We start from the raw sequence: 24,078 nt of genomic DNA on the forward strand, positions 1-24,078 counted from the left end.
CCCCGGCCCTCCCCACCTGCGGGGCTAGAGCTCTCAGGAGGGCTTGGGGACGGCTGGGGGAGCGGGGGCGAGACGGCCCGGGCCGAGGCGGGTCTCCCGTGCGCTGACTGCCGGGCCCGCCCTCGCCAGGGCCCGATCTCCCGGGGGTACAGCTATACGCTGCAGAAGAACAACGGCGAGAGCTGGGAGCTCCTGGACGGCGGCGGGAACAAGCTGACCGCCCCGGCCGTCTGCTTCATGATCCCGCCCACTGACCCCGAGGCCCTGGCTCTGGCGGACAGGTACAGCCCGGGGCGTCTCGCCCAGCAGCAGGGGGTCACCAGCACCTGCTGCCCTCACCCCAGGGAGGCGCAGGGCAGGGCAGGGCAGGGGGCCGGGAGGCAGGCTGGTCTGGCTGCTCTGCTGACGGGGCCTGGGCAAGGAGCAGCTTCTCTGCCGGTGCCCCCGGGCCTCTGCAGGTGCCGCTAGCTGCCAAACAACTCGGGCCGGTCCCTACCCCTCCCCTGGGGTCTCACACAGCTGCACTGCTGTTGACTCAGCAGTTTGGGTGTGGGTTGGTCTGCTTGGGCCGGGGCTCACAGCATGTGGCACCTGCAGGGCCCAGCAGGCACCTGGGAACGCTGGGGAGTGAGTGGTTCAAGGAATGCCTTCATTTACGCATCCAACAACTGCTTACTAAGCACCTACTGTATACCCTCCCTCGGGGCTAACATCCTGGGGGGAACACCAGTGAACACACAGAGGATTTTGGGTAGCATGACCGCCGTGAAGCGAGGAGGAGGAGGAGGGAGGCGGTGGCGGAGGGGGGGCGTGTCTTTCTGAACCCAGGAGCGGAGATGGCGGGCGAGTGTCGCAGCCGGCCCTGGCCGTCCTCATCAGGCCTCCAGCCTCACAGAGCACTCGCCGAGTTGCGGGGTCCCTCTGGGCTGCTGACGCCGCCAGTGCCCGCCTCTCACCTCCGTGGCCGGGGGGATGGTGGGCTGCCCAGGGCTCCAGCTCGTTCTTGCCCACAGCCTGGGCAGCCAGTACCGGAGCGTGCGGCAGAAGGCAGCCGGGAGCAAGCGCGCACTCCAACAGCGGCACGAAGTGTTGAAGACAGAGAACCCTGGAGGTGGGCGCTGGGGCCCCCTGCCCGAGGCCCTGGGGGACCAGGTTCTGTGCTCTGGCCAGGGTGGTGAGGGTTGGCACCACAGGGAGAGGGGCAGCTGCCTGCCCAGTGGTTCCTCCTGGCCCCTGAGGCCCCTGGCTCTCACCTCCCAAACCCCAACGTGACCCATGTGCCTCCTTGGCAGATGCCTCGGACCTACAGGGGAGGCAGCTGCTGGCCGGCCTGGACAAGGTGGCCCGCGACCTGGAGCGGCAGGAGAAGGCCATCACGGGCATTCTGCGGCCGCCGCTGGAGCAGGGCCGGGCTGTGCAAGACAGCGCCGAGCGGGCCAAGGAACTCAAGGTACTGCTGGGCCGGGGCACAGACCGGCCCTGGGCCCCCACTCACCGTCAGGCCCCTGTGGGGTCCCGGGAGTCCACGCAGGTGCTCACTGCACGCAGCCAGGCACCATAACCGGATCCTGAACCGGTCGGGGAGGCACGTTGCTGTCGCCACCCCAGGTTCTAGACCAAGGACCAGGCCCTCGGCAAGGTGCCTGGTCCTGATGCCCCCCACCCCCAGACACGTGCCTAGGCGGAGCTGGCAAAACCCGTGTGGCCTCAGCGGGGCTGCCCAGCACCTGCTCAGCACCCGGCCCAGGCTCCCATCAGCAGTGGGGTTTGCCACTCTGAGCTGGGCTGTGCCGGGCTCTGGGATTTCAGCTCGGCCGCCAGCTGCCTGAGCCCAGACACACCACGGAGGGCCGCCGGCTTCCCCGACTCCAGCTACCTGGGCCGGCCCCGACTCTGGGGCACCTGGTGATGTGTGGAGCCCTGGCAGGTGCCTGGCGCCCTGCACCTGCTGCTTCTACAAGTGGTTTCCCGTGTCTTCCCAGCAGCCTCTGCGGTGGGGCTTACCAGTCCTACCTGAGCCACTGCTGGCCACACCTGTTGGTTCACAGTCCACCTTCACCGGGCTTCCCTGGCGTGCCGATTAACAATGCCGGCTGCAGGCTGGTGCCCAGGCTCTCCAGCCTCTCCCACCGCCCCTGAAGCGCTGGGGTCTCCTAATGCCCACCCCAGGACCATCCCTGGGGAAGCGGCTGCTGACCTGGGGGGTCTGGTCCCCACAGAGCATCGCCGAGGAGCTGCTACGTATCGAGCCCGAGAAGACGCACAGCACGGCCGAGTGTGACGCCTTCGTCCAGGCCCTCCCAGGCAGCGGCTCAGCGCCCTTGCTGAAGACCCGCGTGGAGGACACCAACCGGAAATATGAGCGCCTGGTGCAGCTGCTGGACTCGGCCCAGGAGAAGTGGGTGCCAGGCGGGCAGCAGGGAGGTCGGGCTGGGCTGGAGGGGCCCAGCGGCACCCCCCACTCCCTGCTGATGTCCTCAGGGTCGACGTGGCCAACCGCCTGGAGCAGAGCCTGCAGCAGGGCCGGGAGCTGCTGGCCACGCACGAGGCGCGGCTGAGCCAGGATGACACGGTGCCTGAGAGTGGCCCCATCCTGGACAGCAAGAGGCAGGAGCTGGCGGTGAGTGTGGGCCCTTCTCTGTGAGCTGGGCCAGGGCTCCAGGCACGTGTGACGCACCCCTGCGGCCGGTCTTTGGGGCGTGAACAATGCCGTGTGCCCACTGGGTGGTGCCAGTGGAGGCTGGCACCTATGAGGCCTGGTGTTTGCAAACCACGTGTCTGCACAGAAACCCGGCCCCCAGCAGTGTCTGAAACAGCGGACTCGGCACCTGGGCCTGCAGCCCAGCGGCAAGGGGGCTGGCCCCGGGGAGCAGCTGTCTCCCACTCCCAGCCTCTTTTCCGGCATGCTGGGACCCTCGAGTCTGAGGTCTCGTGGCAGGCTCCTGTTTGTGTCCGTCTCCTGTCTCGGCTCAAGGCCTCGTGCACAGGCCATCCTAGCCCAGGGTGCACACTGCTGGCCGTGGGGTTTTTCCAAAGTCAGTTTTCAGGGTCCTGTCATTGGAACGAGATGGAACGTTATGGAAGAGACCCAGTTCCTCCTGCTGCTGGGAGGGACTCTGTCCCAGGGAGGTGGCCCCGGGGACGCCAGCTCTGGCCACAGCGCTATCTCCTTCCCCGCTGCACAGGCCATGGCCTCCGAGCTGCAGGCCCAGGAGGCCCTGCTGGGTGAGGTACAGCAGAACCTGCAGGCAGCCAAGCAGTGCGCCAGCTCCCTGGCCAGCCACTTCCAGGAGCACTGCCCGGACCTGGAGCGCCAGGAGGCCGAAGTGCACAAGCTGGCCCAGCGCTTGGACAACCTGCGCCAGCAGGTGGAGCGCAGGTGAGCACGCCACCCCCGGCATCCTCCGAGGCCACTGGAGACCAGTGACTGAAGTCCCATTTCAAAAGTCATTCCTGCACAGTGGAAAAGCCCCGTGCTGACCCAAGACCTGCGTCCCTTTCCTAAACGCTGTGACCACTTTCTCGCGAGAGTGATCTGAGCCACGGCTGAGTGACTGCCGGACTGCGAATTGTTTTCCTGCCTCATCAGCCAGTGGGAGTTCTTGCCTCTTCATTTTCTAAGAGTCTGTGCAGAATTGGTGTTTCTTTCTTAAATGCTTGGTAGCCTTCACCATCTGGGCCTGGGTTTTTTTGTTTTTGTGAGTTTTTTTTTAAACTACAAATTCCGCCTCCATGTTGAACCACTCTGGTCATCTTTGTTTTTTAAGAATTTATTTTATTTGAAAGGTAGAAGGACACAGGAAGAGGGAGACAGAGATCGTCCATCTTCTGCTTCACTCCCAAATGGCCACAGCGTCTGGGGCTGGGCCGGGGTGAAGCCAGGAGCCCGGAATTCCATCGGGGTCTCCCATGTCGTGGGTGGTGGGGCCCAAGCTCTCGGGCCATTTCCGCTTTCCCCAGTACGTAAGCAGGGCGGCCAGGACTTCAATGGTTGCTGTGGCTGGTGTGGCGTGGCGTGCCATGCCGGCGCTGCAGCTGCTAGCTTAGCCCGTTGTGCCGTAGCACCGACTCCAGGTCATCTCTTCTTAGTGTTGGAAATGGTGTCAGTTCCATCCAAGTAGTTGAGTCTGTTGGCATAAGCAGCTTGGTGGTGCCCTATTAACGTCCCTAGGATTCGAGCTGACGTCTCCTCGTAGCTGAAGTTGTGTCTTGGCTTTGCTCCCGCCGGTCCGTCCGAGAGCTCTCGGTTACTTCGGAGCCAGCTGTTTGGGTGACAGTGCTTTTCCCAGCTCAGGTCCAGCTCTCCTCCGTCGGGTGGGGCTTAGGGTGATGGCTTGAAATTTGTCTGACACAATCGTGCGATGCTGTGTAGCTCCCCAGAAGTGCTGCGCCCCACAAACCCTGGTATATTCTTAGTTCCGGTGAGTTTGCAGGAGTTAACGACCTCCCCTGCAGGTTCTTCTTGGCCCGTGGGGTGCCTGGGTGCTGGAACACCCAGCGGGTCCCTGCCAGTCGGCGTGCACCAGCCACCCTGTCCTCACGGTCCAGCTTGGCTAAGGCTGCTGCGCCCTTACTGGAGAGGGCTCAGGGTGCTCCCCGTGACAGCCCCCGCCCCACGCCCCTGTCCCGCAGGGTCCAGAGCTTACAGGGAGCTGCGGCCGCCTACGACGAGTTCCGCCGCGGCCACGACCACGTGCTCCGCTTCTTGACCAGCATCCCCAGTTACGAGCCCCAGGAGACGGACAGCCTCAGCCAGGTGGAGACCAAGCTGAAGAACCAGAAGGTGAGAGAGCTGCTGCGTGCACTCGCACAGGCAGCCCGGGCGTGACCGAGGCAGCAGCCCCTCTCCGGGGAGGCCGCCAGGCCTCCAGCACCGCCGCCGTCCCGCCCCCTCAGCCGCTCCGCCCAGGGTCCCGTGCCTCCACGGCAGCACAGAGCAGCCCTTGGGGAAAGTCCTGTTTCCAGAGTTGTGCTTCCTGCCCCCTTGGGGTTCCAGGCAGTGCCCTGGGGTCTGAGATGAGGACCCTGGGCATTCTCAGGCCAAGACAGAAAGCCAGTGCTGGGGCAGGAGTAGGTGCAGCAGTCAGGACGCTGCCGGGACACTCACAGCCGGATCACGGGGCCTGGGTTCGAGCGCCAGCGCCGACTGCAATCCGGCTTCCTGCTAATGCGCATGCCGGGAGCCCTGCCGCCCGCGTGATGCACTCTCAGGATCACATGAAGACGGGCACCTGGCGCCCAGAGCACTCGGTGAACGTCCGTCCCTGGCCAACGTTCTCTGTAGGGCCCTGGCCTCGACTCCGTGCCGAGCAGATGCCGCCAGGGAAGCCGCTCATCCTGCTCTGCCATACAGGAGACCGGGTCTCTGAGGACTCCGGCTGCTGCACCCGTGAGAGGTGTTGTTTTCCCCGGTCTGCACTTTCACAGTCTCTGTTGTTCTGCAGAACCTGCTGGATGAGATAGCAAGCAGGGAACAGGAAGTACAGAAGGTGTGCGCCACCTCCCAGCAGTACCAGCAGGCTGTGAAGGTGAGCTTCTGTCTGGGGGACACACGGCGGGAGCTCCTGCCCCGGCGGCTGATGGGCTGGGGGCCCTCGGGCGCTGCTGGGGGCCACGCAGACTGGCACGGCCCCTCAGGCAAATGCCTCAGAGGGAGGGGCTGGGTGCGCTTTGGAAGCAGGCAGCTCTTCAGGGGAGCGTGTCCTCAAGGGAATAGCACACAAGAACAAGGCGGGATGGACACACTTGTGTGAAACACACCACCTGCAGTGGCCTTGGTGCCCACGGTGAAGGGACAGCGCCGCGGGGTTGCGAAGCCACTGCGTGGCGCACAGCTCTAGGCCCGCGAGCCTGCAGGGCACACACGGTTTGCCTCCTTGGGGGCGGATGGGACTGTGGCATACTTGCGTGTGCGCCGCTCAGTGACGTGGCCGTGGTCCGTGATGTCTCGGTTCTCAGCCCCTCCTGGCCTTCAGTCCCGGGCCCAGGGAGAGGAAGCGCTCGCGGCACCTGCCAAGGGCCAGTCTCGCTCGGCAGGAAGGGACGTACGCATGCTGGGTCCCGTCTCAGCCGCCGGCCCGGCCCTGCGCTCTCCCCCAGGACTATGAGTTAGAAGCAGAGAAGCTCAGATCCCTTCTCGACCTGGAGAACGGGAGGAACAGCCACGTGAGCAAGAGAGCCCGGCTGCAGGCCCCCGCCGCCAAGGTGAAGGAAGAGGTGAGCCCGGCGCCGGCGGAGAGCAGGCCGCACACACGCAGGGCAAACCAGGCCGACAGCCCTCCTGGGTCCATGCAGGTTTGGTAGAAGATAAGGAACTGGTTCTTGGGCAGCGACATCGATAGGATACAGAGACGGCCTGGTGTAAGTTTCTAGGCCAGAGCCATGGAGCTCGAGTCGCCTCCCTCCCCTCCCCTCCCCTCCTCCCCTCTGTAAACACACAGTAGAGGGCCGCTAGGACCAGACCCTCACACACAGGAACGTGAAGATTCGCTCGGGGTCGGGTCGCACCGCGGGGTCGAGACTGAAACCTGGACCCCCGACTCTACACCTGGCTGGCTCTCTGCCAGTGAGACTGTCACACAACCCCCGCCACACACCCACACACACCAGACTTGGCAGAAACTGCGCCCCAAGCATTGGCAGCTCCTCGCTGCTCAGCCTGCTGACTTGTGTGCCGGCTTCTTTGCAGGAAGCGGCTCTGGCGGCCAAGTTCACGGAAGTCAATGCCGTCAACAGACAGCGGCTGCAGAACCTGGAGTTTGCGCTCCATCTCCTGCGGCAGGTAACTGATCTGAGGGAGAAATTCCACCTAGAACTCCTCCCACCGGCGAGGGCTCCTCCCTGCAGGCATGGCCCTTCCCTGCTAACGTCTCTGGGCGGTAGCAGCATGGAGGCGGGCCCAGGCCGGCACTCACGTTGACAGGAAGATGGCTAACTTACATATTCAATTCAGTAACCAGCTGCTGAGTGCCTAATCAGGTCAGAGTTATCTTCGAACGTCCATAACGTTTACGATAGCCCCCGCACGGCAAGGGCCTGGGAGCGATGCCATGTCGCCAGCAGTGGGCTCCTTGCCCAAGGGCCTGCCCCCCCGCCCCGTGGCAGACGGTGCTGCTTTGCTGCTGCCCTCTGTGTGTGCAGTGCACTGCACGCGTGTCTGCCGTGAGCCCGGGCAGTGCCCCACGGGTGAGGCCCTCGACCAGCTGACCGCGGCGGGGACGCTGCGGGATCCCTTCAGACTTCTGCACTTGTGAAGTCTTGCCTTGGTTTGACGTCACAAAGCTGGACTCCTTGTTTGGCCGTTTTCCCAAGTAACCCTGCGGCTGACGTGAACCAGCCCTCAGACAGCCCCTCGGGGCCCAGCGGGCAAGCGGTCCAACCGACCCGTGTGCAGGTGCCCCAGACCCCGTGGGCCAGGCGGGGACAGGGGAGGCACGTGCCGCGGCAGTGAGTCTGGCTCTCACCACGTGTGGTCTTCTCCCTCACAGCAGCCAGGCGTGGAGGCGACCCGGGAGACGCCACAGGGGAGCGAGCCGGGCTCGGGCGTGGGAGAGACGTGGAAGATGAAGAAGGAGCTGGACGAGGAGACCGAGAGGCGGCAGCAGCTGGAGAACGAGGTCAGGAGCGCCCAGGAGGAAATCCAGAGCCTGCGCACCCAGCGGCCTCAGGAGGCGGTGGTGACGCAGGAGGTGGTCAAGAGGGTGCCGGACCCCGCGCTGGAGCGAAGCTTCCAGCAGCTGCAGCAGACCCTGGCCGAGGAGCAGCACAAGAACCGGCTGCTGCAGGCCGAGCTGGAGGCGCTGCAGCCCCGGCTGCGCGCCCTGGAGCAGGAGGCCCGCGGCGGAGGCCAGGAGTGCGTGGTCAAGGAGGTGCTGCGCATTGAGCCGGATGCCGCCCAGGGAGACCAGGTCCTGCGCCTGCGCGAGGAGCTGGAGGCGCTGAGGCGGCAGAAGGGCGCCCGCGAGGCGGAGGTGCTGCTCCTGCAGCAGCGCGTGGCGGCCCTGGCCGAGGAGAAGAGCCGGCCGCAGGAGGTGGTCACCGAGAGGGAGGTGGTCAAGCTGCAGAACGACCCCCAGCTGGAGGCCGAGTACCGGCAGCTGCAGGAGGACCGCCAGCGGGAGGGCGCGCTCAGGGAGCGGCAGGAGGAGGAGCTGAGCTTCCTGCAGGACAAGCTCAAGAGGCTGGAGAGGGAGCGGGCCATGGCCGAGGGCAAGGTCACGGTCAAGGAGGTGCTCACGGTGGAGAGGGACGCGGCCGCCGAGAGGGAGGTGGGCGAGCTGGCCCGCCAGTACGAGGACGAGGCCGCCCAGGCGCGCGCTAGCCGGAGGGAGAAGACGGAACTGCTCCGCAAGATCTGGGCCTTGGAGGAGGAGAACGCCAAGGTGGTGGTGCAGGAGAAGGTGCGCGAGATCGTGCGGCCCGACCCCAAGGCCGAGAGCCAGGTGGCCAACCTCCGCCTGGAACTCGTGGAGCAGGAGCGCAAGTACCGGGCGGCCGAGGAGCAGCTGCAGAGCTACCAGAGCGAGCTGGAGGCGCTCCGGCGGCGGGGCCCGCAGGTGGAAGTGAAGGAGGTGACTAAAGAGGTCATCAGGTACAAGACGGACCCCGAGACGGAGGAGGAGCTGCAGCGGCTCAGGGAGGAGATCGTCGACAAGACCAGGCTCATCGAGCGCTGCGACCTGGAGGTCTACCAGCTGAGGCAGGAAATCCAGGCCCTCAAAGACTCCAAGCCCCAGGTCCAGACCAAAGAGGTGGTCCAGGAGATCCTGCAGTTCCAGGAGGACCCCCAAACCAAGGAGGAAGTGGAGTCGCTGCGGGCGAAGCTGTCGGAAGAGCAGAAGAAGCAAGTGGACCTGGACAGGGAGCGGGCGGCCCAGGAAGAGAAGATCAGACAGAAGGAGGAGGAGCTGTCGCAGGTGACGGAGAGGGTGGTGCAGCAGGAGGTGGTGCAGTACGAGGAGGAGCCGGGCCTGCGCGCCGAGGTGAGCGCCTTCACCGAGAGCATCGACGCGGAGCTGCGGCAGATCGACAAGCTGCGTGCCGAGCTGCGGCGGCTGCAGCAGCGGCGCGGGGAGCTCGAGCGCCAGCTGCAGGAGCTGGAGCGCGAGCGCCAGGCGCGCAGGGAGGCCGAGCGGGAAGCGCAGCGGCTGCAGCAGAGGCTGGCCGTGCTGGAGCGCGAGGCGGCCGAGGCCCGTGAGACGGTGACCCGCAAGCAGAAGGTGGTGCTGCAGCAGGACCCCCAGCAGGCCAGGGAGCACGCCATGCTCACGGTGCAACTGGAGGAGGAGCGGCACCGGCGGCAGCTGCTGGAGGGCGAGCTCGAGGCCCTGCGCGGGCAGCTGGCCGCCCTGGAGAAGGCGGAGGTCAAGGAGAAGGTGGTCGTGTCCGAGAGCGTGCAGGTCGAGAAGGGCGACACGGAGCAGGAGATCCAGAAGCTCCGGCAGAGTCTGGAGGAGGAGAGCCGCGGCAAGAGAGAGCTGGACGCCGAGGTGAGTCGGCTGGAGGCCAAGCTGTCCGAGCTGGAGTTCTGCAACTCCAAGTCGTCCAAGGAACTGGACTTCCTGAGGGAGGAAAACCACAGGCTGCAGCTGGAGCGGCAGAACCTGCAGCTCGAGACCCGGAGGCTGCAGTCGGAGATCCAGATGGCCGCGACGGAGGCGCGAGACGCGCGCAGTTCGCCTGCGGCTGACGCGGGGGGCAACCTCGACTCCAGGCTGTGGTCCCTGGAGCGAGAACTGGACGACCTCAAGAGGCTCTCCAAGGACAAAGACCTCGAGATTGACGAGCTGCAGAAGCGCCTGGGCTCTGTGGCCGTGAAGAGGGAGCAGAGGGAGAACCACCTGCGGCGCTCCATCGTGGTCATCGACCCCGACTCGGGCCGGGAGCTGTCCCCCGAGGAAGCCCACCGGGCCGGGCTCATCGACTGGAACATGTTTGTGAAACTCAGGAGCCAGGAGTGCGACTGGGAGGAGATCTCAGTGAAGGGTCCCAACGGGGAGTCCTCGGTGATCCACGACAGGAAGTCCGGCAAGAAGTTCTCCATTGAAGAGGCCCTGCAGAGCGGCCGGCTGAGCCCCGCGCAGTACGAGCGCTACGTCAACAAGGAGATGTCCATCCAGGAGCTGGCCGTCTTGGTGTCCGGGCAGAAGTAGGCGCAGCGCCCATGCGGAGCCCAGCATCTAGCCCTCACCCTCGGCTCACAGAGGAGCGAACAGGCACCAACTCACGGCAGGCACCTCCCGTCTCGGCTGTCGTCCTGCCTGCCCGAGTGACCGCCCTGACCCCAGTGATCTCAGAACCCCAGTGCCGTTCCTTTTTCTCCCTTCTCTCACGTTTTCCCAGCAACAGATTCCATGTGATGCCTAGAGACCATCTGTAAATGACCGGTGCACGAGACCATGGCACACGAGCCTGCTCCAGGCAGCAAGGGCCTGCACTTAGCCAACGGCCAGATGCCGTGGCCGGAAGGACTCCTTCCGTGGGCCTTTATCTCACCGGAGGACCAGGCCCCTGAGGGCTGCCTGCCTGCACCTGTAATCCTCCAGGGTTCTGGCCAAGAACCAACTTTGCCTCAGAGAGGCTTCCTCCGCACTCGCTCTGCTCGTACGACACACCTGGGCTTTGTGCCAGAAAAGGTGCACGGGACCCAGCACGGTGTCTGGGCCTCGCTGCTACGGTGGACGAGAACTGTCAGCCAGACTCTCCCAGGAAAACGCACCGTCAGAGACTGTTCTATGGTTCTGAAATGGAAGCATCTGAGTAGTGGACTGTGTTGCTGTTAGCCCTGGTTTAAACGCCTTACAAGTCTTGCTTATGATCTCACCGGTATTTAGGTATATCAGACAGCTGATTATTCACCAATTAAGTTTCTGGTTCTCTGCATCTCTATAACCCTAACCTTGCATGTATTATGTAAGAAAGTGGCAGGCAATAGGGAACTGTATTTATAGCATGAAAATAAAAACCTGGTGGCTTGATTCTCCTCTCACGGCAAGCGTGTTTCGTCCCCTTTGGCATCTGAGGCCTCTTCTCCCCTCTTGGAACTACAATGGACAGTCCACATAGCCAAGCCCCTATGGGAGGAACAATCACTTACAAAGAGGGTAGAAGTAAAAGAGGAAAAACGTGTTGGAAACCTTGAAAGAATTTATTGAGTTGCTTTATACAAGATTAACAATTTCCACACCACCCCCTAACACCAACACGGTGGCTGCACAAAAAGCCACAGCCCCTCTCACACCTAAGAAACGGCCACGCCTGGGAAGTGCTCAGAGACCCTCTGCTGCACCCAAGACACCAAACCCCTGCAGCACCGAGGCCCTGAGCCACTCTGCCCAACCCTCCGCTGCAGCCGGGCCCGTGTATCTGCCTTGCCATGGCTGCTTAAGTCACTCACTCTTCCATTACCACAAATAAAGCATAAACAAGAAAAAGAAATCTCAAACTCCCCATCAAAGAAACATTTCCCTGAGGCAAGAGGCATCACTAGATTCCTAAAAAGAGGGTTTCCTGCTCCAGCTGCACACTCAGTGGTACGTGGGAGGAGGGAGCACCAGCAGGGAAGGGAGGGGGAGGGGCTGGGACCCGGGTGTCACGGGCAGAGAACGCCCACTGCTCAGCCTTCACTGACGGCCTCTGCTCTGCTGGCTCTGAGCTCAGCTGTACAAATCTCTTCTTTGGCTCTTCTGCTACTACCTAAGACTATTCTGTAAACAAACTGGAAATCCAAGTTGCAAAACACATACATAATGAAGGGATAAGGAGTCCGTGTAGCCCAATGTAAAACACAGATCGGCTCTTATGTAAAAAAGCGATCAGAGCAGAGGCCGGCGGAGGGCTAAGAGGCTGCACCCCTCGCTCCTCGAAGGCAGGAACTGAGCTGCTGAGCAGGGTGCCCTGGGAGGCAGGGGCCCCAGGGCTGCTCGAGTTTTCACACAGCTGTGCGTGTGCCACATGCACACCCTCAACATGTCTGAAACGGCTTAGCGGCAGCAGTCAGGTCAGACTCAGCGTGGCACAGAAGTCACAGGACAGGCAAAGGCCTTCAGAGTCCCTGTGAAACCGCCACTGGCCGAGTGTGACCCAGCACGCAGTCAGCGTCCCAGCCTGCCTCGGATCCACTCTCCCCTCCTCCGTGCGGCTGTCTGGAGTCCAGGACTTCCAGGCCTATTCGCACACGGCAGACCTTGCAGAGGCCTGTTCCCGCAGCTCTGCCCAAGACTGATGTCTAAGAGTTAAGACAAACCGGAATGTCTATCTATGACTTGGACCCCCTCGTTATCCTTGGCCCTCAGAGAGGTCAAAGGCTCTGGGGCCCGGCAGTCCACCCACGTGAACTCTGGAAAAACAAAACAAGAGCCCTGCTCAACAGGGACCTGGGATTGTGGGGCCCAGACGACCTGCAAGGCAAGACAGCACAGATCGTGATGTGCAACTGTAAAAAACTCAAACAAAACTGGCTACGTCTTCAATACAGACACATCTTCTAAAAAGGTCTCCACAGCAGGTCCACTCAGCGGGCTGAATGGATGTGCACTGTCAAATCCTGCCCCACCATAAAGGCACTGGAATTACATCTTCCTAAAATATGATGTGTAAAGAATTGTCCCAGTCCATCCAATGCATTTAATGGTAACCATGAAAACTGAGCCCAAAATAGGTGTCTTTAAAAATCCTATTACAACTGTTGAATCTACAAAGGTCATTTCTCTGTAAGAGCTTCATTGTCAGGTTCCCAGGAGAAACTGGCCCTTCACAATGGCCAGATATTAGATGTTCTCAGTATTTTGCAAAGAGATCAGGTAGGTCTCCCAGCCTTGCCTGTGGCCAGAAGGAGCCCCTGGCCGCTAGGTGCCAGGAGGCACTCGGGTTCGGATGGATTTGAACCACAGCTCTGCCGCCAGTCTTGTAAACACACGCTCCCCTGCCCAGAACTGCCCTCCGACCACCGTCGGGCAACAAAGCCACAAGGCCGCAGGCACCAGTGTCGTGAAGCGCCTCGTCAGTGGCTCCCTTGGTTGAAGGCACCTCAGAAGTGCCAAGTGCTCCACTCAGGACTCACACCTGTTCCCAAAGCAAACCAGCTGGCATACAGAGGACAGCGAGGATCCGTGATCCAAGACCTACACAGCCAACGTCGGTCGAGCCTCTCCTTAGGAGCAGTCATAATTTCCGTGGTACACCGGGCCCCTTCCCGTGAAGCTGAGAAGCATCTGAAAAAGAACAAGCGAAAGCAGAACACAGAGAATCAGGGAACAGGCCTCCGACGCCCCCATGGCAGCAGTAGCCAACCCTCAGGAGGGTCACTTAATACCTCTGAACGCAGAGCAAAGGCTCCAACAGCAAACGACCGCCAGCGGCCATGTGTGCGTGCCACTCGCGGCAGCCTGCGACATGCATGGACACGGGTGCTGTGCAGGCGGCGGCAGCTGCGCACGGCTCACGGATGGCAACTCCGCTATGCAGCCCGGTCACTTTAAGTCTCTGGCTATCCCTGCCTTGCCCTGGTAAGGCCTCCTGACCATATAAGCTCAAGGTAGCGATGACCACTCCTCTACCATCAAAAAAAAAAAGACCCTCGGGTTAAGCAGAAACAAACTCAAAGACACGAGCATGCCACGTCCACACGGGGAAGAAATGTAAGCTAAGCAGACACCAGCCATGGCTGACGTGCCGACACGCAGGCAGCTGGCCCCTCGCGGCCCTCACGTGACCCTGCAACTGAAGTCCACTGAGGGGAGGAGGGCCACTTGGATCAAACTGCTGTTTGAGCAGAGCTGCTTTTCTGATAGCCTTTTACTATCCTGAGGAAAAAGAGGAAAATGGCGATCCTTTGTGGGGGGCGGAGTCCCACAGCACACCGTCTGCTGGCAGCGTCTCTCCCATCGTTTTCTCTGCAAGAGTAACTCTGCCCAGCGCAGGTCTCTCTCAGCACACTCACTACCACTCTGTGCCCTGGGGGAGGGAGCACACTACCACTCTGTGCCCTGGGGGAGGGAGCACGTACCACTCTGTGCCCTGGGGGAGGGAGCACACTACCACTCTGTGCCCTGGGGGAGGGAATGCTACCACTCTGTGCCCTGGGGGAGGGAGCACACTACCACTGTGCCCTGGGGGAGGGAGCACACTACCACTGTGCCCTGGGGGAGGGAGCACGCTACCACTCTGTGCCCTGGGGGAGGGAGCACGTACCACTCTGTGCCCTGGGGGAGGGAGCACGTACCACTCTGTGTCCTGGGGGAGGGAGCATGCTATCACTCTGTGCCCTGGGGGAGGGGAGTCACTGCAGCTACTGCTCTCCAGAACAAAGGGCTGACTGTGGGCATAGGTGGGGCCCTCAAAGATGCAAACTGCCCCTTGGAGGATTCCAAGTCCATTCCTGACCCAGCAGGCCTCAGCCTTCACTACGGCTGCTTCAGCCTCAGGCGCCACAGATCAGGAGGGTAACTGGGACATCGTCCCCCAGTCATGCTTGGGGCAGGGCTGGAGTAGGAAGAGACTACTCGGTCAAAACCAAGACATCATGAAGCTTCCTGCACCAAATTCCACAAAATGCACCCACGAATCACGAGTCCAGGACAAGGCAAAGCCACCTGGGCACAGGCGTCTCCGTGCTGCCCTCGGTCACCACGCCAGGTCTGAAGCCCTGGTCCGCAGCGCCTGCGGCCTCACTCCTGGCTGCTCCCGCGTCTCTGCTTCCCCTTCCACGTCTGTGCAGGCTTAGGAACTGCTCCTGTCTGGGACACTCGCTGGCATCGGAAGTCGCTGCCCTTCCAGAAAGCCCTTCGTGCTACGTGGATTTTCCCTCCGAGGGAAAAGGAACTTCAGGGAGCCTCTGGTTACTGCTAGCGCTGGGAGGGCACAGCTGCTTGGATTTAAAAGTCTTGTTGCGCCTAGGTAGCCCGAGGATATGCACCACTACCTGCCTTGTTTCTAAATCAAGAGACGGCGAGCTGAGCAGCAGGAATGCCTCGGCCTCGCTCGCAGGACCCACAACCTTCTCTGTAATCACCCAGTCGAAAGCTGGCTAAGCAACAGCTTCAAGTGGGGACAGACGGGAAGTGCAGAACCCCTTGTCATTCGGAGCACCCACAGAGCCAGAGCCTTCAAGGACAAACCAAGACGTCAACACAGTGACAACAGGCCACGACACTGAAACCCTCAAGAGTAGACAAGCGGCTACAGGTGGAATGGGGAGGAGCTCACAGTGCACACGGCACACTGCCCATCTGTGATTACCTGGCAGAGTCTGCGGGATATGGGTGGACAAGGCAGCGTGTGGGAGAGGCGCTGCGTGGGGTGGGCTGGGGTGCAAGCCAGCCAGAAGACCTGAGAGAAGACAGGAGGGAGAAAAGAACAAAACACACACATTGAAGACGGGACAGGAAAGTGCCTCTGGCAGTTACGAGCCACAGATGACCTGCTGGACTGGTCTGGGCTCCACACCCGAGGGAGAGGGCTCACAGTCCCCAGAGATGTTCCCCCCCAGCACACGCCAGACACACACACACACACACGAACACAGTACACACACCACAGGGACCCGTGGTCACAGCCCAGAGGCTCCCCAGGATAGAGAGCAGAAACACCTACTGGGGCTGAGGCCGTGGTGAAAGGTGCCAGGGGCAGGGCCTGTGACGATGGCATCCTTGGAGACCCCTGCTCTGGCAGAGGAGTCGGCGCTGAAGGAGAGCACATGGAGAGGAAACGGGACGGGGGCTATAATTCCCAGCGAGTTCGAGTTCATGGCCCCAGGCAGCTTCGGGCTGGTGGACTTGTAGGACGAGGACAGCAGGTTTAAAGGAGAAGAGCTGGTCAGCAGCACAGCCCCACTCGTTCCTTTCTGGGGAGGAAACAGCCACAGTGAGAACTCTGCTCACGCTCACAGGTAACCCACGAGCCAGCCTGAGCCACGCAGGACAGGGGCACGTGCATGTGGAACGCCCCTGTGCCAGCAACCCTCTCCCTCCGCAGCCCACAGAGACGACATGCAGTGGTTTTCAGGGTACAGAGTCAATTTTTAAAACCAGGATATTAAATATGCCTTTGTGGAGAAATGGAAAATATATGCATCAATATCCACAAACGTCCATGTAGACAGGCACTCACGTGTGCATGGACACTGACAGCCACAGCACACACACAGCCATACAAAAGGGCATGAGAAACATGTGAAAAAACTATGTGGGGATTTCAAAAATTTTTGCACCACAATAATTTATCTTTAAATTCCATTTTCCATCAATGCTGCAAGTACCCTCTTAAGCTATCAGTTATATATTAATCTTTGTTTTTAAGAAGAAACAGGGAAAACAAAGTGGTGGGAAGAGGGAAGTGATGCCTCCCTAGACAGACATTTCTGTCATTGTTTTGCAACCACAGCTAGAAGGGTGTATTGGGAAAATCAAAGAAAAAACTCTTTCTCACTTCCCCAACCTGTGTCCAAATTGCTAAGAGCAATGCCCAAGCAGGACTCCTCACTGTTGGCCTGCGTAGACTACCTCTCCCCCTGCAGAGCCACTGAGAAGGTGCCCACTCACTACCGCCGGCCACTGACAGCACTTCTACCCCCTTGCTCAGAGAGATGGGCAGATCCTGCGCCTCGGGGTGCACCCCAGACTGAGACTCCCTGCGGGCACGGTGCTGAGCGGTCCTGCGGCTCCATCAGTACCCCTACAGAAGTCACAGCACCCTGGGCTTCCTGTAACCAGAAAGGGACACCCGAGCTCACATCCCCACCTAACCACTGGTCTGGGATCTCCTTCTCCACCCAGGGCAAGGCAAGGGGGGTGGGCTGGGCTGCCAGGATACTCACTGGCAAGGAGGCAGGCGCCGCCACACTACTGACCGCAGCCGGCTTCAGGGAGGAGGTCAGTAACTTCGCCACTCCCTGGGTCCCGCCACCAGCATCTCCATTGGGACCACCAGGAGGAGCCACCAGGGTCAGCTTCTGGGAGACAGGGGGTTTCTTCACGGCAGAGCTTGGCGCAGGCCGGCCGGCTGGCTGGCCTGCAGAGGGAGGCTGCACGCTGGGGAACAAGGGCTGGGGGGGAGAGCTCTGCACCGGCGCTCCTCCAGCAGAGGAGCCGCCAGAAGAAACCCCGTGTTTGGAGACTGAGCCGGCAAAGGGGTTATTCTTGTAAGACGGCCCCGCAGAGCTGGCTGAATGCGGCTTGGCTGCATGGCTCAGAGCAGTGGAGGACGTGGCTGGGGTCTTCTGAGAGCTGCCACCGGAGGCTGCCGTGGAGGCCGGTGTGGGGGGATGGAGGCCCTGGCCTTTGGCCGCCGTCTTCACCAGCTGCAGGAGGGAACGGTGGCACTGCGCAGAGGAGGCCTTTGGGCCTTGGAGCTTATTTACAAAAGGGGTGGGGGGGGTGAAGCTTTTCTGCTGCTGGGTGCCTGCGTGAAGGACTCTGACTTGGGGGCCAGGCACACCAGCCGCCACCGGGGGTCCGTGAGGCGTCCGTGGCAAGCCATGGTGCTTTGCTTTGGACTGGTGAGCTTCTGGCAGGCCCTTGCTGAGGGGAGCCTGGCAGGAGAGCTCTTTGTAGCCAGAACTCTCTGCTTTTTTCTCCTGAGATGGCTGCCCTAGGGCCAAAGCCTGTTCAGCCAGAAAATTGAGGGGGGATTGTAGAGAGCTAGTGGGCTGGGGGGCAGAAGGATTGGGCTTCGCAAAGTTCCTTTTCTCCTCCGTACACAGAACACCTCCAACTTTGTCTGCAGACGCTTTGGAAGGTACAGGTAGTGTGAATTCAGAGCTCCCTGCTGCTCTGCTACTCAGCACAGCCAGCTCCTTGGACACGGATTCCACCGAGGAGGTTGGATTACGGCCCAAGTCTTCATCCAGTGAGTCGTCCAGGCAGACAGGAGCAGGGCTGACGGGGCCACCAGATGGCTGTGATGGGAGCTCTCTGCTTGTGGCCCCAAGGCTCGGGCCTCCGCCCTGGAGTTCTGAGGACAAAGCTATGGAGCTGCCCATCTGTCCTGACGGGACAGAAACTTTTTTATCAGGTTTAGCAGACGATTCCTAGAGGAAAACAGAAACACTGATGTGGAAAGGTATCCAAAGGTCCTAACACTTGCCCGTTGTGAGAACAACTGAAGATGCAAAGAACTGTGCCTTCTGTGTCATCCCAGACAAAGGATGGCAGAGAGCAGGTATCTGCCTCTCCTATCTATCTTTTAGCTACTTTTAATTTTACTTTCATGGACTTGAAATGCAGAATACTTGAAATATGGACTTGAAATACAGAGCGGGAAAGACAGAGCAATCTTCCATCCACTGGTTCATTCCCCAAATGTCCTCAACAGCCAGGAGCCAGGAACTTGAACCAGGTCTCCCATGTAGGTGGCAGGTGCCCAAACATTACAGCCATCATCAACTGCCTCCCAGAATGTCTCTGAAGGAAACTGGATTGGAAGAGGAGCAAAAGGGACTCAAACTGACATACCAATATGGGATGCGGCTCTCTTGAGTGGCGGCTTAACCCTCTACAACACCTGCCCCTGCCCTGTCTTCCAGTGATGCAACTTTAGCACCCTCCAGCGTGTGTCCGGCTGGCCAGGCTGGATTTACCCCAGCAGGCTTTGTTGATAAGGACGCCCTATCCCCACCTCCACACAGGGAAATGTTCTCTGTTCCTCTAAGAGTCTAGTAAGACTCATGCAGAGAGGTCCTGCCTACTGGCATTCACACGACCTTGGAGAGCTACCACCCACAATCAGGCTTAGGCGCAGCATGAGAATGACCTGAAACCAGTGTTCCTTTCATCCTTGATATTCCCAGCACCTGTCTCCTCAGTCTAGGTTCCAGAGAATAGGGTCCATCCTGTCACGCCTGCATGCCTGGTACTTAATGCTGCGTCTTAGACATTATAGAGCTCAAAAGATGGTTGGGAGTAAGTGATCCACACATCTCACAGGCTGCTCAGGTACGGGGAAGGCCACCAGTAAACAGCCACTGCTCTGCCTCAGAGGTTTCTGTGGCAGTGTCTATTCTGCACTCCTGTACTTGCTCCATTGTTACTGTCACTCTAGGCTGTGCCACACAGGTGATGAAACATCTCCTCCCTAGAGCCACACCTACCTTCACAGGTACACAGACATGTCTCCCCTTCACATCTGCAGGGGCTCACACAGAGGGCAGCCACCAAGACCCCACTTAATCCTCAAACAGGCTCAGCACTGGGCCAGGTAGGGGCTATTCGACAGAACTGAAGCTAGAGGGGGTTAAAGCCCCCCACCCTCCCCTCCAAGGCCTCTGCCCTGGGGCACCTTCAAGAGTGCCATCCACAACTGCTCCCAGAAATGGACCTGCCAATCTTAACAAGTTGCCACAGTTACTGAAGAGGTTTCCTGAGCATGGCTGGCGTGTGTCCTGTGCAGGCTGACTCACCTTCACTTTGACCTTCGAAGGGGCCATTACTTTCTTCTTGGCCCTGTTCAAAGGAATGGGCACAGAAAAAGGTTGAGAGGCTATCCAGAGAAGGTGACACAGAGCAGCAGTCCTGAGAAGTGCAGACACTGAGATACTCACAGGATTGACGTCAGGTGTCCGTGGCCTCGTCGGCTCTCCTTAAACAGAGTCCTGAAAGACACAGTACACTGGGCGTTTGCATATGGCCTTGGGTCACTGGGCCACAGAAGCACCTAGTGATCCTAGTACTCAGTGGCTGCTCCTCATTAACTACCACGTGATAGGTGAGCAGAATTTCAAGTCAGAGGATGAAAGAAGTCTGGGCTTTATCATGAAAAGCTATGGCTCTGCCTGAGATTTCTCTTTCTACATTTCCCAAAAAGGCGGTGGCAGCTTCCTCACTCCTACTGCCATCCCTCCCAGGAACAAAACGTGGGGTGACCCACAGTGCGTGCTCTTCCAGAAAAACTAAAGTTTTCTTTATACGAGTCCAAACTATATGGAGAGAAAAGCAATCCCAAAGGCTCCGTGATTGGTCCAAACCACAGCTCAGTCAGGTCCAGTCAAGAAAACTAGCTCCAGGGCTGTCGCTATGGCTCAGCAGGTTAAAGCCCTGGCCTACAGAGCCAGCATCCCATATGGGCACCAGTTCGAGTCCCGGCTACCCTATTTCAGATCCATCTCCTTGCTAATGTGCCTAGGAAAGCAGCAGAGGATGGCCCAAGTGCTTGGGCCCCTGCACCTGGAATGAGCTCCTAGCTTTGGATCGGCTCAGCTCTGGCTGTTGCAGCCATTTGAGCCATCAGCAGATGGAAGACCTCTCTCTGTGTCTCTAGCTCTCCCTGTAACGGTCTTTCAAATAAATAAAATAAATCTTAAAAAAAAAAAAAAAAAAAAAAAGAAACAGAGAAAGAGAACTAGCTCCTACTGACACTTCCTGTCCCACATTATACCTCCACTCATGGGAAGCAACATCACACGAAAGAGCCACTGAGATGCAGGGCTGGCACTCAGTGCCAAATGGCAAACAGTCCTGCTACTCACACACGAGAAGACCAGGACGAATCCAACTCTCAGCTTCTAGCAAGAACCACCAGCCCAAAGAGGAAAATGCACACTGACATGAGAGGAGTGAAATGAAGTGGGACAAAGAACAGCAAAGACAAAACCCCACGTGTGACCGCCCTTCCTCACAGTCCCTGTGTGTCCCTGTAGTTAAGGTGTAGGACAGGACAGCCCCACAGTGGCCCGGCTCACCCACTTGGCCACCTGCAGGCCAGCCCCACCTGGCCACACTGGCTCTCACCTGGCTTGCATCCAGCCTTTGGGCCACAGTGGCTTCACCTCAGCATCCAGAAAGGCCTTGACACAGTCCTCCCATGCCGGGGCCTTGCTCCTGTCCAGGTCGTGACTTTCCAGTTTGATCTTCACCACTTGGCAAAGCAGCTCTCTGAGGAGTAGGCAGAAATCACAATCTCCAAACTGCCCCAAATGCGCTCTGAGCAGCGCTCATGCGAGCAAATGGCCCTAGCTTTCCTCAGCCACAGCAGACACGCTGACTCTGGCCCCCACACCCTCCGCGAGGCCCCAGTCTGAGCACACCTGATTTCTTCATTCCACTGGAATTTCTTCCGGGGCCCCATTATCCTTCTGCCTCCCTTTTCTTCATCTTCGTCTTCATCGGAACAAATCCGTTCTCTCTGCTCTTTGTCCTTCTCCTCTTCCAGCATCCTATAAGAGCATGAACAGAATTAAGCGGGACCCTAAAGTCCTCTTGCCACCTCTTCCTCCAACCCCCTAAATATCTCAGACTGGCCAGATCAATGGTGACAGTGCTCAAGAAGAGTCAGGGTCTCCTGTGGAAATGGAAGTAAACACTGGGAAGTGTCGAGAAGAGAGGACACAGGCGCCACGGGAGACACTTACTTGGCAACCTTTGCTTGCGTGTGCGCCTGGCATTCATCCTGGTACTTGGCCATCTGCTCTGGCATCGCTCGGCTGATGGCTTCCTTGAGCTTCTGCAGAGGCTCCTTTAGACGTCCCCCCTGCAGGACACATCACACATCTGGACTGTGCACCACACTCACACTGAGGACACACAAGGGCAGCGTGGAAAGGACAGTGCAGATGCGCCACCCATGGAGTCTCATCTGGGCTCCAAAGCCAGAGCTGCACGCCACAGCCACCCACCTGCTCGTAGAGGTGAAGTTTCCGAGCACGCTTGACCAAAGCATCCTTACTGCAGGGCAGGAATGAGGCGAGATAGGCGTACACCCCAGAACGGACCTGGCTACTCAGCTCACGCACCTGTACCTCTATACTGAAGAACAGAAGAGAGCCGTCAACGGTGGGCAGTTCGTGGAGGCCTCTCTCTCAAGAGGTCACTCTACATGGAGTATAAAGCTAAGACTCTGGCCGGCGTCGTGGCTAATCCTCCACCTGCAGCGCCAGTACCCCGGGTTCTAGTCCCGGTTGCTCCTCTTCCAGGCCAGCTCTCTGCTGTGGCCTGGGAAGGCAGTGGAGGATGGCCCAAGTGCTTGGGCCCTACACCCGCATGGGAGACCAGGAGAAGCACCTGGCTCCTGGCTTCGGATCAGCGCAGCACTCCAGCTGCAGCGCGCTGGCCGTAGCGGCCATTTAGGGGGTGAACCAACAGAATGGAAGACCTTTCTCTCTGTCTCTCTCTCTCACTAACTCTGCCTGTCCAAAAAAAAAAAAAAAAAAAAAAAAAAAAAAAAAGCTAAGACTCGAAGCAGCTCAAGCCTGATCTTGTAGGCTACACAGCCTAAGACAAGGCTGATGATCTTCAGACATCACACAATGAGAGCAACTCCCAAACCCCGTGAATGTGGGCAAGCATGGGAAGTTCAGGCTCTCAGGCCAAAGACAGGAAAACAGAGCCCAAAGGGCCAAATTTCATAAACAAAGTAAGCACAAAAATTTTCAAAATGGAAAGTAACAAGTTGCTTGGGTTGAGAGGAAATACTTTCTATAAGTGTTGTTTTCAGTTCCCAGTTCTACCTGTGGTTATGAGGTCAGGGAAATCCTCACTCCTCCAGTTTCCCCATCTAAATAACCAGAAGAACGTTCCTTTTCAATGTTTTGAGCTCTCCGCATATGACACACTCAAGTGGGTTCCTTACGGACACAAATCTCTTCTCCACAGTGACCCCTGGGCGCTGTCTGCAGCCCGTGTTTCCCGACCCAAGTGGTCAACCCAGATGTGGCCAGGCAAGGGCATTTGCTAGATATGCTAGAACATTCCCAGGTCCTGACAACCGTTCTTACACATGCACAATCCTGTGCTGAGCAGCCAGCTCCCCCTGCTACGTACAGTAACCAGGGAGCAGCTGTGGAGCTGGAGGCCAGACACACGTTTCTGGCTTAAATTTTTGTGCTGAGTTTTTTGCTTCTTAACCCAATTCACACTGTGCAGTGCCTTGGATCTGGGAGAATCCTGTCCAGGATGATGTACACAAGCACTGGGAGAAGTGAGAGCAAGACGACGATTAGTCCCTAATGTGGAGCACGCCCAAGCCACCTCGCTGTCACTCATTCTTCTAGCTTCTTAGGGAGGCAACACCTGCTCTCTCTCATCTCCTCTTGCCAGAAAGTCCTCTTACAACAAGTCTGACTGTTAGATACAGTGTCCCAATAAGTCTGCTGCCTGACATTCATGAGGTTGAAAACAAGAATTTAGTGCATCCATTTGGTTTTTGTAATACAACCATAGCAGAAATGGTAAAATCCAGATAGTCTCCTCTCTTATTAGTGGCCACCTTTACGGAGTTCAGCAGCACGTCCTCTCTCAGGGCCTGCGCAGGCCTGGAACAGCAATTCAAACAAACAAACAAAAGATACTCACTCCAGCAGGATGCCATTGATCTCCTGGGTGAAGAACTTCTGTCTGCTCTCTCCATCAGCAGCTCTGGCAGCCTGGTTCACAGCAGACAGGAACAGCTGTTAGTGCATGCGCCCCCGCAGGCACAGTCACACGCCATTAGGGGCACCTGTCAGTAAGACTCACCAGCACCTTCCCAACCCTGCCCTAACCCCAAAATCAACTTCACCTGTGATCAATACGCTTTTCAAATGCTGCCGCAGCATGTCTACACTACCTGTTCTTCCCAGGACTTAAAGCAACAGTCATATAAGAAAATCGCACATGCCTGAAGAAATAACAATACATTTGGTCAGAGGCCAGTTGAGCCAGCTCTCAACCTTTCTTGTCCAGCCTCTATCATAAACTACTCTGGGACAGACATTGTATTTCTAAACATCTACAGCAGAAATGCAACTAAGAACCTCAAAACCCTGGGTCCAGCACTGTGGCACAGTGCGTAAAGCCACCACCACCTGCAGTGCCGGCATCCCATCTGGGTGTCAGTTCGAGTCCTGGCAGCTCCACTTCCAATCCAGCTCTCTGCTGTGGCCTGGAAAAGCAACAGAAGACAGCCAAGTCCTTGGGCCCCTGCACCCTTGTGGGAGACCCAGAAGAAACTCCTGGCTTCGGACAGGCCCAGCTCCTGATGTTGTGGCCATTTGGGGAGTGAACTAGCAGATGGAAGACCTCTCTCTCTCTCTCTCTCTGCCTCTACCTCTCTGTAACTATGCCTTTCAAATAAATAAAAGATAAATATTTTTTAAAAAACCTGCAAAATTTA

General features: G+C 58.8%; 2 protein-coding genes across 4 annotated transcripts in view; one reads left to right on the forward strand and one right to left on the reverse strand.

The window, feature by feature from the left end:
* Positions 1-10,976, forward strand: part of PPL (periplakin) — a 43,618-nt gene extending 32,642 nt beyond the window's left edge. The window contains exons 12-22 of the mRNA XM_051836139.2: positions 130-281; positions 1,014-1,111; positions 1,293-1,450; positions 2,220-2,398; positions 2,482-2,620; positions 3,186-3,379; positions 4,633-4,783; positions 5,445-5,528; positions 6,100-6,216; positions 6,689-6,781; positions 7,488-10,976. Coding sequence (XP_051692099.2) covers positions 130-281; positions 1,014-1,111; positions 1,293-1,450; positions 2,220-2,398; positions 2,482-2,620; positions 3,186-3,379; positions 4,633-4,783; positions 5,445-5,528; positions 6,100-6,216; positions 6,689-6,781; positions 7,488-10,151 — 4,029 coding nt within the window. The 3' untranslated portion in view covers positions 10,152-10,976. The remainder of the gene's footprint in view (positions 1-129; positions 282-1,013; positions 1,112-1,292; positions 1,451-2,219; positions 2,399-2,481; positions 2,621-3,185; positions 3,380-4,632; positions 4,784-5,444; positions 5,529-6,099; positions 6,217-6,688; positions 6,782-7,487) is intronic.
* A 151-nt stretch (positions 10,977-11,127) lies between these two features.
* Positions 11,128-24,078, reverse strand: part of UBN1 (ubinuclein 1) — a 32,859-nt gene continuing 19,908 nt past the window's right edge. For 2 of the 3 annotated variants that reach the window (XM_051836140.2, XM_051836142.2), the window contains 11 exons: positions 23,280-23,350; positions 21,605-21,734; positions 21,341-21,459; positions 21,017-21,145; positions 20,721-20,864; positions 19,535-19,585; positions 19,394-19,436; positions 16,814-18,025; positions 15,592-15,841; positions 15,238-15,327; positions 11,128-13,211 (listed from right to left, as the gene is read on the reverse strand). In XM_051836140.2, coding sequence (XP_051692100.2) covers positions 13,162-13,211; positions 15,238-15,327; positions 15,592-15,841; positions 16,814-18,025; positions 19,394-19,436; positions 19,535-19,585; positions 20,721-20,864; positions 21,017-21,145; positions 21,341-21,459; positions 21,605-21,734; positions 23,280-23,350 — 2,289 coding nt within the window. In that variant the 3' untranslated portion in view covers positions 11,128-13,161. The remainder of the gene's footprint in view (positions 13,212-15,237; positions 15,328-15,591; positions 15,842-16,813; positions 18,026-19,393; positions 19,437-19,534; positions 19,586-20,720; positions 20,865-21,016; positions 21,146-21,340; positions 21,460-21,604; positions 21,735-23,279; positions 23,351-24,078) is intronic. The other variant, XM_051836141.2, reaches the window with a different exon arrangement.

The sequence above is a fragment of the Oryctolagus cuniculus genome, chromosome 19 (genome assembly GCF_964237555.1).
Source record: "Oryctolagus cuniculus chromosome 19, mOryCun1.1, whole genome shotgun sequence".
Taxonomy (NCBI): domain Eukaryota; kingdom Metazoa; phylum Chordata; class Mammalia; order Lagomorpha; family Leporidae; genus Oryctolagus; species Oryctolagus cuniculus.